At 42.2% G+C, this 17,445-nt stretch overlaps 2 protein-coding genes and 1 pseudogene across 2 annotated transcripts; all 3 read right to left on the bottom strand.

Moving 5' to 3' along the window:
- Positions 1–4,500: 4,500 nt before the first annotated feature.
- Positions 4,501–8,312, bottom strand: LOC120018127 (dehydrogenase/reductase SDR family member 13-like). Its single transcript, XM_038961130.1, has 5 exons — positions 8,067–8,312; positions 7,830–7,948; positions 7,558–7,681; positions 6,749–7,075; positions 4,501–4,997 (listed from the first exon to the last, which is right to left on the bottom strand). Exons 1-5 carry the CDS (start codon positions 8,191–8,193, stop codon positions 4,738–4,740), a joined length of 957 nt encoding a protein of 318 aa, XP_038817058.1. The 5' UTR covers positions 8,194–8,312; the 3' UTR covers positions 4,501–4,737.
- A 1,547-nt stretch (positions 8,313–9,859) lies between these two features.
- On the bottom strand, positions 9,860–13,906 carry LOC120018126 (dehydrogenase/reductase SDR family member 13-like). Its single transcript, XM_038961128.1, has 5 exons — positions 13,663–13,906; positions 12,333–12,451; positions 12,058–12,181; positions 11,450–11,776; positions 9,860–11,054 (listed from the first exon to the last, which is right to left on the bottom strand). Exons 1-5 carry the CDS (start codon positions 13,787–13,789, stop codon positions 10,795–10,797), a joined length of 957 nt encoding a protein of 318 aa, XP_038817056.1. The 5' UTR covers positions 13,790–13,906; the 3' UTR covers positions 9,860–10,794.
- Positions 13,907–14,186: 280 nt separating this feature from the next.
- LOC120018838 lies at positions 14,187–16,349 on the bottom strand (annotated as a pseudogene).
- Positions 16,350–17,445: the final 1,096 nt, after the last annotated feature.

Genomic DNA, 17,445 nt, shown 5'->3' with positions numbered 1-17,445 from the left:
AAACCTGTTTTCACTTTGTCATTGTGTGTAGAATGATGAGGAAATGCTTTTATTGAATCCATTTTAGAATAAGGCTGTAACATAACAAAATGTGGAAAAAGGCAAGGGGTCTGAATACTGTCCGAATGCACTGTATATCTATACTATTGTGTTGTATGTCAAGTGGATGAGTAGGGAACAATACAGAGTGACTGCAGTAAAATAACAATTCATCTGGCCTGCCAGCAAGAAACACATACAGATATACAATTCAACCTGCCTGCCGGCAAGAAATACAGACAGATATCAGTATACAATTAAACCCAGTTCAATCCAAAAGCTTTTAGTGTCCATGTTAGAGAGATATTGGAATTTGTCTTCGGATTGCACACACAGACGCACAACAAGGGGATTCAGCTTCTTAATGCTGTCCTCCATCATATGCAGTATGCCCTGATGACTGAGGTATCTCTGACCTCTCTTCTTTAGCAAGCCAACTAAATAGGCTAGCCTTAGTGTAGAACAGGGATTCCAGTTTTCCCTTTTCCATTTGAAAAGCAAGAGAACACCACATTGAAGGACAATCAGCCCTGCAATGGCATTGACTGTTCACCTTTAGTAAATACCCTCAATAGCTCATAGTAAATCACACAAGTAAAACAAGACAATGCACTTATTTCAGAGTATCTAATTGCCAATTAGTAACCCAATTGCAAAATGCTATAGTTTCTGCCTAATTGATAGCTTTTACAGCAATAACCTCCCTGGTAGGCTGCCTTTACCCTGGCAGTCCCGCGCAGCAAGCCACATTTTACCTCATTAGATTACTGCAAATTGCAGAAAATGGGAAATGGGTTCATTTACCTAAGTGGTGTGATTGAATGTATGTTTATGAAGCTTTTATGAAAGCAACATTTCTTCTCGCCACGTCTGTTTCTCGTTGATTTCCAGACACAGTGGGAAAGAGCTATGCTAATTACAACGTGAACAGAACAGGGACACTTTTACACGATATACAAACTCAGATACAAACTCTGATCAAGTCTAGCTAAAGTACAATCTCAAAACACTGGTGACTATTAAAAACACATTAGGGATCTTGGTGTGATGCCAACTTTACTTTTTACTTATCAACTTCACAAAGAATCAGACCTCTATGATCTCTATTCGTATTACTGATAATGTCTCCATTTCAATTACTAGTTAAAGGAATCCCTACTTTATTTCCCACCATTGGTGTTTAGAAACTCTCAGTGGAGCGATGTGACGCGGTGTACAGCAGTAGGCCTCCTCAGAGAATGGGGGGGGGGGGTTATATATGACAGAGAAAGGTGTGAGCAGCGATTCTGACACTTTGCGGCGCATCATATTTGTAAACATCGTTAATCACAGATTAGCAGATTAGAAAATAACAAGACACAAGAGGATGATTCTATCTATCGACTTCCTCTGTTACAGATAAAGGCTGGGCTGGAAGGGTGTGTGAAAGGATGCACATTTCCTGAGGAAGAGAGGTCTGAATTTGAATAAACCAACACTCTTTTGTTGCCACCCACAATCCAGTGTTGCTCCAAACCACCAACCGAGGCCAGGCACCATCACCAGAGCTCCTCTCCTACCTGACAGTTACCAGCAGTACCAAGTCCACACCCCCTGCTCCCAGTACCATACACTCCCATTAATTTTACATCACAACATCTCTCCCTCGATCACACACAAGTCTTAAAAATAACTAAAAAGCTTAAAAACATTGATAAACCAGACATGCACACACAAAATGTTACATACTCACACAAACCAATATTGTACTCTCTCTATACATTTTATAGTATGCATAATGCCCAAAGAAGGCGATCATAAGGGTTCAATGGGTTCAGTTGGGTCTAATACGCGTCCCTGACATGGCATGATGCTAGCATCATCTCTTAACATAAACAATTGGACGTCTAGGTTCTGAGGTGTGTTAAATATAAAGCATATGCGGCAGAACAACAGCCAGAGTAACACATTGCCTCAGCATAAGGCATCCATCCATGGTAGATCTGAGGAACTTATAAAAGGCAGGCAGTAGCACGCATGCATGTCAAGAACTCAGTCTTTTGTCACTTCAATGTGGCCCCTGCAGTTGCCGAGGAAACCACTGCTCTGAGTTGCCACGGCGCACATACCGAGTGATGTGGATGCCACGGTTCAGGGATCCAGGGGCCGTCCACTACTCTTCCTCATCCTACTCTTTCCATCCTGAATGCTCTGCCATAGAACAGACCACACCACACATCCACCACTCCCCAGATATAACAGTACCTCCTGTCTTTGTGTTTATAGATTTGCTGAGCACCCTGTGCAAGGTTTCCATCAGTTATTTTCAAAAGACAAGAGCAAGAGAAAAAATACATGTTTTTTTACACCAAAACATAAAGTTGTCTTCTCTCCACCATTGTCATCTTTTTGTAATGCATTTTATGTTGTATTGTCTTCTGAAAATAACAGATGCACTCAGTAAATCAGGCCTGTAGTATGTAAATCAATCAGGGCCCTCTATGTTAATTGATAGCTAGCTAATTGAAGCACTAATCCAGTCACTAAGTACTGTACTGCCGCCTGGCCTCTGCTTGGGAGTATGTCCACAGTAAACAGCAAGAACAGAGCAGGTCATCAATGCCTCGTTTCTCAACCCATGGAGGGCAGAGGGTGACAGAATACCTATCAACTATAGAATACCTATCAAATATAGAATACCTATCAACTAGCTACAGATCTGAGACTAGGAGGAATAATATTACAGACAGACCACTCTGTTACAGGAAAGCAGAGTGTAGGACAGGGGTCTCCAGCTCCAGTCCTGGAGAGCTACTGGGCAGGCAGGTGTTTGTTACAGCTTGGCACTTAAATACCTGATTCAAATAATTACAATTGAAAAAGAATGCCACTGAATGGGAGCGAGAGCATGATATCACTAGAAATTAGGACTAAAAAAATTAGAAATGTGTTCAGGAACTGCCTACTTGTGTTAATTCTTCGGTGGACTGAGATAGTATAGTACAGCAGCTGTAGAGAGGGGCTTGATAACTATTGGATCTGAGGTGAACAGAACAGGACAGGAAGTTCATCACTGTCCTATAGTCCACTGTGCCAGTCTGTCGTCCCCCACTATATTCACCTGAGAAAGCGAGCGAGCGAGCGAAATCGATAGTAGTTGCATGTCTCCCCACACATAACAGAGGTTAAAGTTGAAGCCTGCACCAGAGACTGTCCTCCCGAGTAATTACATGAGCGAAGCTCTTAACGTACAAAACTGACCTCGCTTTCAAGTGTACCAGTGTTAATAATCAGTGTTCATAATGAACATAATCCATAGGTCAAGGTCCTCGACAACCTTGCTCCAAGCAACAACTGCAAGGAAGGAACAGCTTGGTAAATTGCAGTTTCTACAAGAGCAGTGATATGCTACTGACCCCTGGTGTACAAGGAAAACATGACAGCCACACAGAGGCATGAACACCTACCTGTTCATTGTACAACAAACAGACATACACACATACTATATTTTAATTCAGAAGCAGAAAGACTATTTGCCATTCTATAAAATTGTTGGTAGATTATAATTTTTGTATGTATATCATTGATAGATTGAAATGTGTAATATATTCTGTTGTGATCTAAAAACAAAAAACAAAAAGTATTTCAAAAAAGAAATGTGTAACATACTGTATCTTCACAATTCACATAGTTAATGGAAAGCTAAAGATTAGATAAAGCCTGTAAAAGTTACCACATGCGTTTCAACAGAAATGTATACATAACATTTGTGTTTGTTTAATAAGTAACCTCTGAAGAAAGTTCATCCTTATCATCTATATGGAACCCAACCCAAGTAGTACTCCTATCTTTTGCTTACCCTGTGCTGAACACATGACGTGTCATAATGACAGAGCAGAATGACTGCCAGTTCCTTCAGTTTCTGCAAGTTCATGTTGAGTATGTAAGTGTAGCTACCCAGTCACAGTGAATGTTATGAATGACCTGGCTGACAACTGTGGGAAAGTTCAGTCATTAGTCATCAATCCCTAATCTATGAGATTGTGCCACAAAACCAGTGTAAATCTTTCTCATTAAAACCACACAAGTATAAACATATATCAGTACAGCGCTTTCTTCTTCTTCTTCAGAAAACATTCCTCCCCTGAAAATTGTGAGACAATAAGCACGTCGTATAAGTCCATCTTCGGACCTGTAGTAAGGCATCCTTCAAAAAGGCACATCATTCATCGGAAAGTGACTTTGTTCACTTGAAGTGTTATCCCTCTGTGCTGTTAAAGGACACTGGGACCGAATAGGCAAAGCGAGAGCGAGGACTCCTCAATTCCTTCCATCCGTGCAAAAATACAAATGTGAAGTAGTGGTGTAGGAGGACATTATATGAACTATATTCATCACCTGGCATCGTACTCCAACTGTCATTTGTTTATTAACAAAGTCTATTAACTGACATTGTTGACTAAGATCAAGAAATGGTCATTAGAAACTGAACGTAAGTATTTAATAACATTGAGAAAGAAATTAATTCCAATATACAAAGCAAAATCATAAGTTACAAGGCATCATTGATGATAACAAGGCATTAGTCAGAGAGAGAGAGAGAGAAAGAGAGAGAGAGAGCGAGAGCGAGAGTCTTTCACGTACATTGATTAACATTGTTAGAGTGGAGAGTTCAATATCTTGTCAGTATATTTTTGCCATGGCTAGAATCAGAGTCTCTCAGGATAGGTTGGATAGCCTCTCACTCACCTCCCACAGCTTCCTAGCCAAAGCATCGTCCCGCCCCTTGGCGCCTACTTCCTGTAGTGCACAGGAAGAGAAGTAGCGTCCACTCAGCGGCTCGATCCCCTCTTGGAGGGCACAGTGTAGGGTGGTCTGGGCTCCCCTCTCAGCATCCATGAAGAAAAGCTTAGAGATGGGCTCCAGAAAGAGCCTCTGCCATAGTTTCAGGTTGCGACCAAACTCAGTGTGAATGACCCCTAAATGACAAATGGTAATTTAGTATGGGATAGGATGGAATAGAATAAACCACATTGTCTGCAATGTTTTGCAAATGCAGTACTGCTGTGTAAAAACACACTATACAATAGACACTTGACACATACTAGCCATCTGAAACATCAAACAGTCTGCATATAGATTACAGAAAAGCTCAAATGTAAAACAAAGTAAGAAGGATCCCTTCTAGGTTCTCCAAGACGGAGCAACTGACCTGGGTGGAGGCTGTAGGTGGAGAGCTACTGACCTGGGTGGAGGCTGTAGGTGGAGAGCTACTGACCTGGATGGAGGCTGTAGGTGGAGAGCTACTGACCTGGATGGAGGCTGTAGGTGGAGAGCTACTGACCTGGATGGAGGCTGTAAGTGAAGAGCTACTGACCTGGGTGGAGACTGTAGGTGGAGAGCTACTGACCTGGATGGAGGCTGTAGGTGGAGAGCTACTGACCTGGGTGGAGGCTGTAGGTGGAGAGCTACTGACCTGGGTGAAGGCTGTAGGTGGAGAGCTACTGACCTGGGTGGAGGCTGTAGGTGGAGAGCTACTGACCTGGGTGGAGGCTGTAGGTGGAGAGCTACTGACCTGGGTGAAGGCTGTAGGTGGAGAGCTACTGACCTGGGTGGAGGCTGTAGGTGGAGAGCTACTGACCTGGGTGAAGGCTGTAGGTGGAGAGCTACTGACCTAGGTGGAGGCTGTAGGTGGAGAGCTACTGACCTGGATGGAGGCTGTAGGTGGAGAGCTACTGACCTGGATGGAGGCTGTAAGTAGAGAGCTACTGACCTGGGTGGAGGCTGTAGGTGGAGAGCTACTGACCTGGATGGAGGCTGTAGGTGGAGAGCTACTGACCTGGGTGGAGGCTGTAGGTGGAGAGCTACTGACCTGGGTGGAGGCTGTAGGTGGAGAGCTACTGACCTGGATGGAGGCTGTAGGTGGAGAGCTACTGACCTGGGTGGAGGCTGTAGGTGGAGAGCTACTGACCTGGATGGAGGCTGTAAGTGAAGAGCTACTGACCTGGGTGGAGACTGTAGGTGGAGAGCTACTGACCTGGGTGGAGGCTGTAGGTGGAGAGCTACTGACCTGGATGGAGGCTGTAAGTGAAGAGCTACTGACCTGGGTGGAGGCTGTAGGTGGAGAGCTACTGACCTGGGTGGAGGCTGTAGGTGGAGAGCTACTGACCTGGGTGGAGGCTGTAGGTGGGGAGCTACTGACCTGGGTATAGACTGTAGGTGGAGAGCTACTGACCTGGGTGGAGGCTGTAAGTGGAGAGCTACTGACCTGGGTGAAGGCTGTAGGTGGAGAGCTACTGACCTGGGTGAAGGCTGTAGTTGGAGAGGTACTGACCTGGGTGGAGGCTGTAGGTGGAGAGCTACTGACCTGGGTGGAGACTGTAGGTGGAGAGCTACTGACCTGGGTGGAGGCTGTAGGTGGAGAGCTACTGACCTGGGTGGAGGCTGTAAGTGGAGAGCTACTGACCTGGGTGAAGGCTGTAGGTGGAGAGCTACTGACCTGGGTGGAGGCTGTAGGTGGAGAGCTACTGACCTGGGTGGAGGCTGTAGGTGGAGAGCTACTGACCTGGGTGGAGGCTGTAGGTGGAGAGCTACTGACCTGGGTGGAGACTGTAGGTGGAGAGCTACTGACCTGGGTGGAGGCTGTAGGTGGAGAGCTACTGACCTGGGTGGAGGCTGTAAGTGGAGAGCTACTGACCTGGGTGAAGGCTGTAGGTGGAGAGCTACTGACCTGGGTGGAGGCTGTAGGTGGTAACGCTGGTCCCCTCCAGGCGGTTGGCCAGCTCCCGGGTGAAGAGCACGTTGCACAGCTTGCTGTGGCAGTAGGCCCTGAAGTTATGCCAGGTGGACTGGCCTGGCACCAGGTCCTTGTGGGTACCCAGCAGGGCAAAGTCGACAAAGCCTAGCCGGTGTAGGAGAGCCGACACGTTGACAACACGACTCGGACCACACTCCTTCAGCCGGTCCAGCAGCAAGCAGGTCAACAGGAAGTGGCCTAAGTGGTTGACCCCAAACACCATGCCGAACCCATCCTCAGTGTAGCCAGGCCCCAGCATTCCTGAAACAAATCAAATTGTATTGGTCACATTAGCTGAATAGAACAGGTATAGAGAGTACCTTGAAATGCTTACTTACGAGCCCATTCCCAACAATGTAGAATTAAAAATTAAGAAAAATATTTGCTAAAAAAAAAAGGAAATAGTAACACAAAATAACAATAACGAGTCTATTTACAAGGAGTACCAGTACTGAGTCAATGTGCAGGGGTATGATGAGGTTGAGGTAATTCAGTATGTACATGTAGGTAGGTGTAAAAGTGACTAGGCAAATACAAGGTGACAGACAGTGAGACCAGAAACAGGGAGTAAGGCTACACATAATGTCCAAGTATTTCTATATTTGTCTTAAAATGTGTGTATTATTTTATCCATAGGGTAAGAAGAGATGTGTCACATTTGATTCAATAGGGTTCACTGAATAGAGAAAGTGTGTTTTATGAATTGGGAATGAATGTTTACATTCCCTCTTTCTCTGCCATACCTGCATTGTTGATGAGTAGGTCCAGTCGGAGTTCAGTCTTCAGGAAAGTTTCGGCAAAGGAGCGAACAGACTTCAGACTCCCCAGATCCAGCTGCATGAACACCACCTCATTGCTCCCACTCTCCTACAGAACAGAGCAGGAATCTAACAGTGGATTTCCAACAACATACATTTTCACACAGGGCAAACAAATCCCTGATCAGTATGTATTGAGATGGCTATGCCACAACATAATATTTCGATTATTATGTTATCAATAAGGCTCCTCTAACCCTTCTGATATCATAGACAGCAGCCTCAGCTTTCTGTTTGCTGCGGCAGGCAAGGATGACCCTGGCACCTCTCTTGGCCAAATCCAAAGCAGTAGCCTTTCCAATACCAGTGTTGCTCCCTAGGGAACAACAAAACACATTTTAATGTAAAGGTCTTCAGCATGAACGCACTTAAAACGTGCGCACACTAAATCAGTCCACATCACATAGTAAGGCAACAAAATGTGCCTAACTAACCTGTTACAATAGCAGTCTTTCCTTTAAGTGTCACAGAGCTCGTGCATCTTGATCCTCTGATCACATTGTAATAAAGTATCAAATACAACGCAATCCCTACTGCCAGAATAGACAGCAAAACCGACATTATTACAGTACCGAGCGTTGTTTCTGAATTCGGGAATGTAATTTAGTTTGAAAGCTATCAAAGTTCAGCTGGCTAACATACTGCATGTGTTGTTTTTGTTTTTATTACGCCCTCAAAAGCTTCCGGGTTTCATTTATATCTGCAGTACGGAAATATTCCACCAGATGTCGTTTTTGTAATCTGCATGAAAATCGGCTCCATATTGAGGGCATAGATCACTTTCACCGTGAAAATGGAATCCGAGATCAACATCTCAGATTTTTTTTTAATTAAACATGAATTTAAAAAACATGGCAATACATGATCACTACATATGAACTACGCTTGAATTGCCCTGCCAATGTTGTTCTTCTCAGGACATTTTGAAATTTAAAAAATGTAGGTAGGCCTATATGATCACACTAGTAATATATAATATGTGGTATTACTTGCGAGGCACAGCCGAGTGAGCGTAATAAAAATACAAATAAATTACTGTACAGATGGCCTGCATCTGATGGTCAGTCAGGGGGGAAGGAGGGAGCAGCCGTGAAGCTGCACCTCACCCGACTCACCGTCCATCCTCTCTTCCTCCCTCAACTGAGGAAATGGGACAGTCTTCCAGTTCCAGCTGATGACTCAACTCGCACTGCATACATTTAGCCTCATGCAGCAATTAATGTTGTTATGACCAGAGAAAGTGTACTGTTCCTCGATATTAAAAAAGACAAATAACCCCGAAAGTTTATCGAAACGCGCATTTTATGGCTTATAAAACTGTTGAACAAAGTGTTGACAGTGCTAACAATTTAAACATGAATTTACTCATTAAAACAAAAGCTATTTGCTCTATTCGTTGAGTCTCTCTAGTCAATGGCGCAAGGAAACTGCAGACACGGTGATCTGAGCCAACTGTTTGGCGAGCGGTAGACAATAAGTGCACTTGATTTGCTCTCTGAGCCTGCCGGGTAGACGGAGTTATACCTTGAGACACATGAAATGGTTCAACATGGGAACACTGCCTTCCCGGCGTTAGCGCTGCTGAATCAAGTGCAACTACATTTACAGCGCGAAACGAATAAAACAAATGAGAACGCAAGCCTTTTTCGTAAGAAATGTTTGGTGATCGACTAAGAATGGTTTGGTGACCACTGTAAATCTAATCTAAACCATTTGTTGGCACTGTAGTAGTTTACTTCCTCTTTAGGCCTCTCAATCACAAATTATTCATACATTATTACATATTTTGCAAGCCTATGTTTTTTACAGAGGTGTAAAGTAACTAATTGCAACTACTCTCGTTACTGTAATTGAACAGTTTTTCTGAGTACTTGTACTTTTTTAAGTAGTTTTCAAAGTCAGTAATTTGACTTCTACTTGAGTAAAATTGTATTAAAGTACCTGTACATTTACTTGAGTAGGATATTTCAGTACTCTTTCCACCACTGATGACGAGTGAGTGAAAGAGGGAGTGAGTGAAAGAGGGAGTTTGTGCAGTGAGTTAGGGTGAGGGAGTGAGTGAAAGAGGGAGTTTGTGCAGTGAGTTAGGGTGAAAGGGTGAGTGAGTGAATGTCAGCTGGTCCCATTGACAAGTAACAAGTAATAGAAGGATGAGAGAGGGACTGAATGGTTGAAAGAATTAGACATGTTTATTTCTGGAGACTGAAATATATTGAAGTCTGGAAACTTTGTTTATGCACTTTATTTTGTATAGTTTAAAAAAAATGTATCAATACATTTTAATTGCTTTGAATGTTTATATTCAAATGTTAATAATTTTACATACAAATGTGACTTGTTATAATTCAGAAATAAATTAATTGAGTTCCTACTCTACATTCATTGCCTCTATTCCCTTTTCAATTGAATGCAAGGAAAATATGTGTAACAATAATCAGGTAACCTTAGCAAAGTTAGATAATTATCAAGGTCAATGTTTATATTTTAAAAGTAACTCAATTCATTTTACTTGGAGTACTTATTAAAAGAGCTACTTTTTACTTGAGTAGTTTTTTTACACCATTCATTTGACTTCTACTTGAGTAAAAATTGTATTGAAGTAACAGTACTTCTACTTGAGTGAGATATATCTGTACTCTTTCCACCCCTGGTTTTCTATTCAAATGCACATGATCAAGGCAACAAACAGCATCAGCTCCTCGGCCATATGCACATGATCTATAACCACGGGATTACATTATCTAAAATATGAATGGATGCACTGTTCAGTGCTGGCACAATTATTATACAAGCAATGAATACACAACAGCCTCATTGAGGCACACATACTTTATTTCCATAAGTCTTGAATTGCCCAGTAGGCCTATGCTTCTTCATCCTGTTTGCAACTTCATGATTGAATTGATTCCAACATGCACAGTTTTGGGTGGGTCGTTTAATTATGTTCCAGATATATCTACTAGGGCAGAGTGGAACACCCTAAGTAACCTATGGTAAGAACTTAAGAAGTTAATGCACAAGATCAGTCCTATATACTAATCACACGGAGTAAGCACTTTTAGAATTTCTTTGACACTGTTGATTGATTTAAAGGGCAAGTCCACTCAAATGTCAAAAATCATCTTGCACACTGAGGAGAGCTTGAGTCACATGGGGAGGCTTTCACAGGAGTCCACACAGACTCTCACTGACTTCCCATAGCTTCTTGGCCACCGCGTCATCTCTGGCCTTAGGATAGAGGTTCCTCACTGTACAGTTAGAGAAGTAGCGTCCAGAGAGGGGCTCCAGGCCCTCCTGCAGGGCACAGTGCAGGGTGGTCTGAGACCCCGCCACAGAGTTCTTGAAGAACAACATGGAGATGGGCTTCAACAGCATTAAAAATACAGAGTTGGCATAACGGCCCAGCTCAGTTTCGATTATACCTAGGAGAAAAAGACACAAGCACTAGAGTTGAGTTATTCATCCATAAAAAAAAAATATATATATTTTAGTCAATTAGCAGAAGCTCTTATCCAGAGCAACTTACATTAGTGCATTCATCTTAAGATAGCTAGGTGAGACAATAACATATCACTTAAAGAGATAGGTTTTTAGACTTTGTCGGAAGATGGCCAGGGAGTCCACTGTCCTGACATTAGGGGGAGGCTTGTTCCACCATTGGGGTGCCAGGACAGAGAAGAGCTTGGACTGGAACATTAGTCATCTTATTCTACTTTAAATTCAACCAAGAACTAACTTGAAAACTGCAGATACCATTACATTCAAAAGTTATATACATGGTCAAATTAAATTGGACGCCTGACTTAGCAGAACTGACCAGGGTGGAGGCTGTAGCAGGTAACGTTTGTGTCCTTCAGTCTCTTGGCCAGCTCATGGGTGAAGACAACGTTACACAGCTTGCTGTTGCAATAGATGTTAAAGACATCCGTGGCAGACTTGCCAACACCTAACTCCTTGTGAGTGCTCAAGCAGTTGAAATCAATTTTGCCAAAATTATGGCCCAAGGACGCCACGTTGACCACTCGACTCGGACCACACTCCTTCAGACGGTCCAGAAGCAGGTTGGTCAACAGGAAGTGACCAATGTAGTTGACACCAAACATCATCCCCAAGCCGTCTTCTGTGCTGCCCTGCATGTAAATACCTGAGAGGAAATATGGAAACTAGCCATTATTCATCCATAATTACTTCTATGGGAGGTTGATGGGAGTTCAGGGTGCATCTTAATAGTCTTTAGTAGCCTCATCTCCTCACAGCCTTTCCTTCATCCTGCATTGATGCAAAGGAACAGGACAGGTGTATTGCTTTCTCCTGTCATGTCAGTGCAAATAAAGGATAGAGTAGAGGGAAAGGAAGCCGTTTAGGACCATTGAGATACACCCAGAGAGAGAGAGGTCCAACAACACCTCCTCAAGCCTCCTTTACCTGCATTGTTGATGAGCAGGTCCAATCTGCGCTCAGTCTTTAGGAAGGTTTCAGCAAAGGAGCGAACAGACTTCAGACTGCCCAGATCCAGATGCATGAACACCACCTCATTGCTCCCACTCTCCTACAGGACACACATTTCTTTGTTACTCTGTCCAAATTTCATTGAACATTTTCCAAAATGCCTCTTTTCACAGCGACCACATGAGGGTTGTGATATAATAACAAAATCTGCTAATGTAAATTGGGTCAGAGATTGTTGAATCTCTCCTCACCCTCTTGATGCTAGCGAGAGCGGCCTCCGCTCTCTGTTTGTTGCGGCAGGCCAGGATTACCCTGGCACCTCTCCTGGCCAGATCTAGCGCTGTCATCTTCCCTATGCCTGTGTTACTTCCTGGAGAATTAGTATTAGTAGGATTAATGCAATGTAGGGGAGACCGGGAGAAATAGTCAAAAAAAAAAATATATATATATATATATATATAAAAAAATAAACGTATTTTACTTTATTGCTCAGAGACCACTTGAACTATGCAAGTCATTTTTTGATATAAGAACTTACATCAGTCTCCTAAACATTCATATAATTTATAGGTCTGTACATAAAACGGTCAGATTACAATCTTGATTTTAATCTGCAAAGTCGGGATGTTACATTTGCCACCGTGCTAGGGGCAATTGTAATAGTAGCTAGGGTGAAATGTAACACCAAAAAAATAAACCAAATAAACTCCATTAACTTCAAATACATTGTTTATGAATGATTATATTATAGACATATAGTATCTAATGATTTTGCAACAAACAATTATTTCTAAGTACATAACCAATACTTACAGTAACACCCCTATTTGTGGATGGCCATTCAGTTCCTCTCATAACATCTGAATAGTCTGATTGTGCCCAAATGATATCTGTTTACAACATATTTACCACTCTACACCAAAGCTATTTAATGTTAGTTTCGAATAATTTTTAAAATCCTAAAGTTAAATCACTTTTTTTTTCTCCATCATTTGGTTGTTTGGATCATGATCATTTTAACACCGAGTTACAATTGCCCCCAACCATGACAACACCTCATGTGCCTAGCAAGAGACAACAATTGTGACACGTCAAACATGTCAATATTTATCTAACAGATCATTTTCATCACTATGCTAGTTTGAATACTTAAACATTAACGCTCAGGACAGTACAAGAAAAATACAGTTGGTGGGGAAAAAAACACTTTACCCCTAACAAATAGTGAGATATTTGCCTGAAAGTCTTCAAGCAGGGAGAGAACTAGAACTAAACTCTTTACTGAGAGAGTTTCATCACTCGTTTGTTTCTGTTTGGAGAAATTCAAGGTGTTACAATTGCCCCCAGTCTCCCCTACAGCTTGCCGCAGAAAGAGTGATTTGAGTTTTATAACCAGGGAAAACGTTTTTAAAAACTATGAAATAATAAACAAAGTTCAATTAATTTAAGAACGCTATATATATTAAATTATGTATAGGCAAAGAACATTAAATCTACACAACATTATTACATAACAGTGCCATGAACTTTCCTCCTGTGTCAATGAAGGGAAACACAGAAAGCAGACAAAAACAGGCTCACCTGTTACAATTACAGTTTTCCCATGCAGTTTCACATTGCTCTTGCATACTGCCCCTTTGACAAAGATATTATGAAAAATCACATAGCCCACCACTACCACTCCAGCCAAAAGAAGAAACACAGCCATTGAGCTCAGATCCTGTGCAACACTCAGTAAAGAGAATTAACAGAACACACTGCTTACTCCAGAATTCCTTACTGCACACTTATTCTCATGGTTACTCTATTGCGCAAAGAGCTCTACTTCCTGTTGAGTTCCGAGAAAGCCTAAACCCCACCCCCTTGGACTGCACAGGCACATTTTAGTTTTTTTTCCTTCTTTGCTTTGTTTGGATTCTTCTACTGACGCTTTCACGCTCAAATCTCTCTATTTCTGCAGGGCAGGCATAAGTGCTGCCTTTAAATTCTAATTTAGGCTGACAAATTGGTAGGAGGATACTTAGGCAGAAGCTATGAATTGTACAGTTTGAGGCATCATAAAACAATCTAGAGCAAACATTCTTAACGGTTTAGGTTTACTTACTGTATTGTAAGAAATATGAATATAAACATGTCCATAATTAAATGTCCCATAAATCAATGTTAGGTAAGAAAAAGCAAGCGCTTCATTCAGAAACGATGCATTCAGAAAGCATTCAGATGCCTTGACTTTTCCTACATTTCCTCTACACACAGTACCCCCATAAGGACGATAATACATTGGCAAAAAATTAGGATGTAACGTAACAAAATGTGGGAAAAATCTGAATACTTTGTACGTACATTTTATAAAGCATACCCCAAAAAAGTACAGTTTTGTTTTGAAAAAAGACAGGATATTGGTTAGTTAAAACTGCTGAGTCAGAGTGAGTTTCATAAGATGATAGCCCACTCAGACTCTCACTGACTTCCCATAGCTTCTTGGCCACCGCATCATCTCTGGCCTTTGGATAGAGGTTCCTGACTGTACAGTTGGAGAAGCAGCATCCAGAGAGGGGCTCCGGGCCCTCCTGCAGGGCACAGTACAGGGTGGTCTGAGACCCCGCCACAGTGTCCTTGAAAAATAACATGAAAAAAAGGCTTCATCAGCATCATGGCCACCTTGTTGATGTCACGAGTCAGCTCAGAGTTGATGGACCCTGAAAAACAAAATAAACATGTCCCTGTAGGTTAAAACTTTGCATGCCAATACATTTACTGTTCAGCCACCTGGGGATGCAAAAATAAATACTGCATTTCAACAGATCAATACAGGACAAGCCGTTCCAATCTATACTTGGGCACAATCTTTCATACATACGGAGGTGTAGTGTACTGACCTGGGTGGAGGGTGTAGCAGGTAACGTTTGTACCGTGTAATCTCTTGGCTAGCTCATGGGTGAAGAGAACATTACACAGCTTGCTGTTGCAGTATGTGGTGAAGACATCCATGAACGAATCACCAACTCCCACCTCCTTGTGAGAGTTCAAACAGTTGAAGTCAATGGTGCCGAAGTTATGACCCACGGACGCCACGTTGACCACTCGACTCTGACCGCACTTATTCAAACGGTCCAGAAACAGGTTGGTCAGCAGGAAGTGACCGATGTGGTTGACACCAAACATCATCCCCAAGCCATCCTCTGTGGTGCCTGGCATGTAAATGCCTGAGGCAACAGGGAGGAAAATATTAACATTTTAGTTTCCAAAAATGATACCAGCTGCCTCACTTCCAAAGATGTTACACTGGTGTCAGAATTGGGATATTACATGGGTAATATTGGACAGGTGTTACACGTGCCATGGTTGGCGGGCTTGGGCAGTTGAGAAAGCAGTCCAGCAAGCTCTTTTGGCTGGAGCATAATGTGTAGCCTACAACACCATGGCTGCATGTTCAGTCTCTGTACACAGGCTCTTGTGAAACTTCATTAAGCACTAACTTCAAGTCCCTCTGGAAAAGGCTGTCTGTACATGACTAAAAGCAATGTCATGTTGTGATAGTGTGGTATAAGATCACGTGTATTGAAAGCTGGTCGTAGCGTTGCTGCAAACAACCAGTACAAGCCACACCTGCATTGTTGATGAGCAGGTCCAATCTGCGCTCAGTCTTTAGGAAGGTTTCAGCAAAGGAGCGAACAGACTTCAGACTGCCCAGATCCAGATGCATGAACACCACCTCACTGCTCTCACAGGACACATTTATGTCACTGTATTATTTTCATACACACAAATCATAATTAATAAATCCTAAAACAAAAATTACTAGCCATAAACTACTGGTCATTATTGTTATATGGTCAAAGAGTGTTCATTCTCCTCTCCCTCTTGATGTCAGCGAGCGCGGCCTCAGCTCTGTTTGCTGCGGCAGGCCAGGATGACTCTAGCACCTCTCCTGGCCAGATCTAGTGCAGTCATCTTCCCTATGCCTGTGTTACTTCCTGGAGTAAGTGGGCATAAACAATTAAAGAACATGTAAGGGTGAATAATATAAGTTTATGATATTAGTCTTTAATTTATGCAGGAGGGAAGATCAAAAAACATATTTTTTAAACTCTTTGGTCTTTAAATTCCAACACTAATGAAATTGAAATCACTGAAAAATGACTTACCATTTACAATGAGTTTTCCCATGCAGTTTTGCTTTTGCATCTTTGTCCTTTAACCACAACACTGTGGTAAATAAATGCAATCCCGACTACTACACCGACAACAAGCAAAAAGGTAGCCATCCTTGTCTCCCGTGTGAAAACACCTTTGCAAGCTAATTTGGACTCATGGGAGATCTCCTGTGAAAATATCACAGCCCTCTTATCAGCTACAAGATGGTTCGAGTTTGTAGTGATTGCGCAACTGGATAAACCAGAGTCTCTACTCTCTCAGGGCAAGGGCCATGGAACAGTTAAAAATAGTCAAATACCAGAAAGATTGTTTTACCATTAGACCTACATATATTGCAACTGTTAGCTTTGGCATAGCTGTACACGACCACCACCTTCTGGATAGTTCACTCACAACACGATGCATTACTGAAAGAAAAGCATTTTAGATCATTGACCCCATGTATCAAAGTAATACAAAAAACAGGACAAGGAGGCATTTTTAAGTTTGTTCTTAAAAAAAATCGTTCTATATTTACATTGTTTTGACAGGAAGAAACAGACAAAGAACGCTTATTTACAGAGTACAAGAGTGTTAAAACGAGAGCTAAAACAATCCGACACCATTTACACCATTCAGCATGGAGGACACAGGACTCTGAACAGGTGTTTAACAAACTTTTCTGCAAAACTACCAAATATCACAAAAGGAGTCCATGGGAGGTACTGTACACTATACAAACCGACCACAATGGTTTATGTCCATCAGTGTAGGCTAGTGGGGGAGCTATAGGAGGACGGGATCATTGTAATGGCTAGAATGGAATCAATGGAACGGTATCAAACAAACATATGTAAACCACGCTTGACTCCATTTAAATCTTTTCTAGCCAGTACAACGAGCCCATCCTCCTATAGCTCCTCCCACCAGCCTAGACTGATGTACAGGATATCCAACTGAAAAGCACCGAATCAATCCTATTTACATTAATATACTGTACATACAAATGTGTGTATAAGCATGTAAGTGTGCTAGCTACCTGTGGTGCAAACGTAGCAACAAATATTGTGTGAGTACTACAACTTCAATATCACAAAATAAAATGTTTGGGCTACATGAGCCGTCTGAAAAATAAGAAAATGTTAATGTACCAGTCATAGGTTTGGACACACCTATTCATTCAAGGGTTTTTCTGAATTGTTTTTCTATTTTCAACATTGTAGAATA

Source organism: Salvelinus namaycush, chromosome 23 (assembly GCF_016432855.1).
Source record: "Salvelinus namaycush isolate Seneca chromosome 23, SaNama_1.0, whole genome shotgun sequence".
Classification (NCBI taxonomy): Eukaryota; Metazoa; Chordata; class Actinopteri; order Salmoniformes; family Salmonidae; genus Salvelinus; species Salvelinus namaycush.
This window is presented reverse-complemented; position numbering and strand designations above follow the sequence as displayed.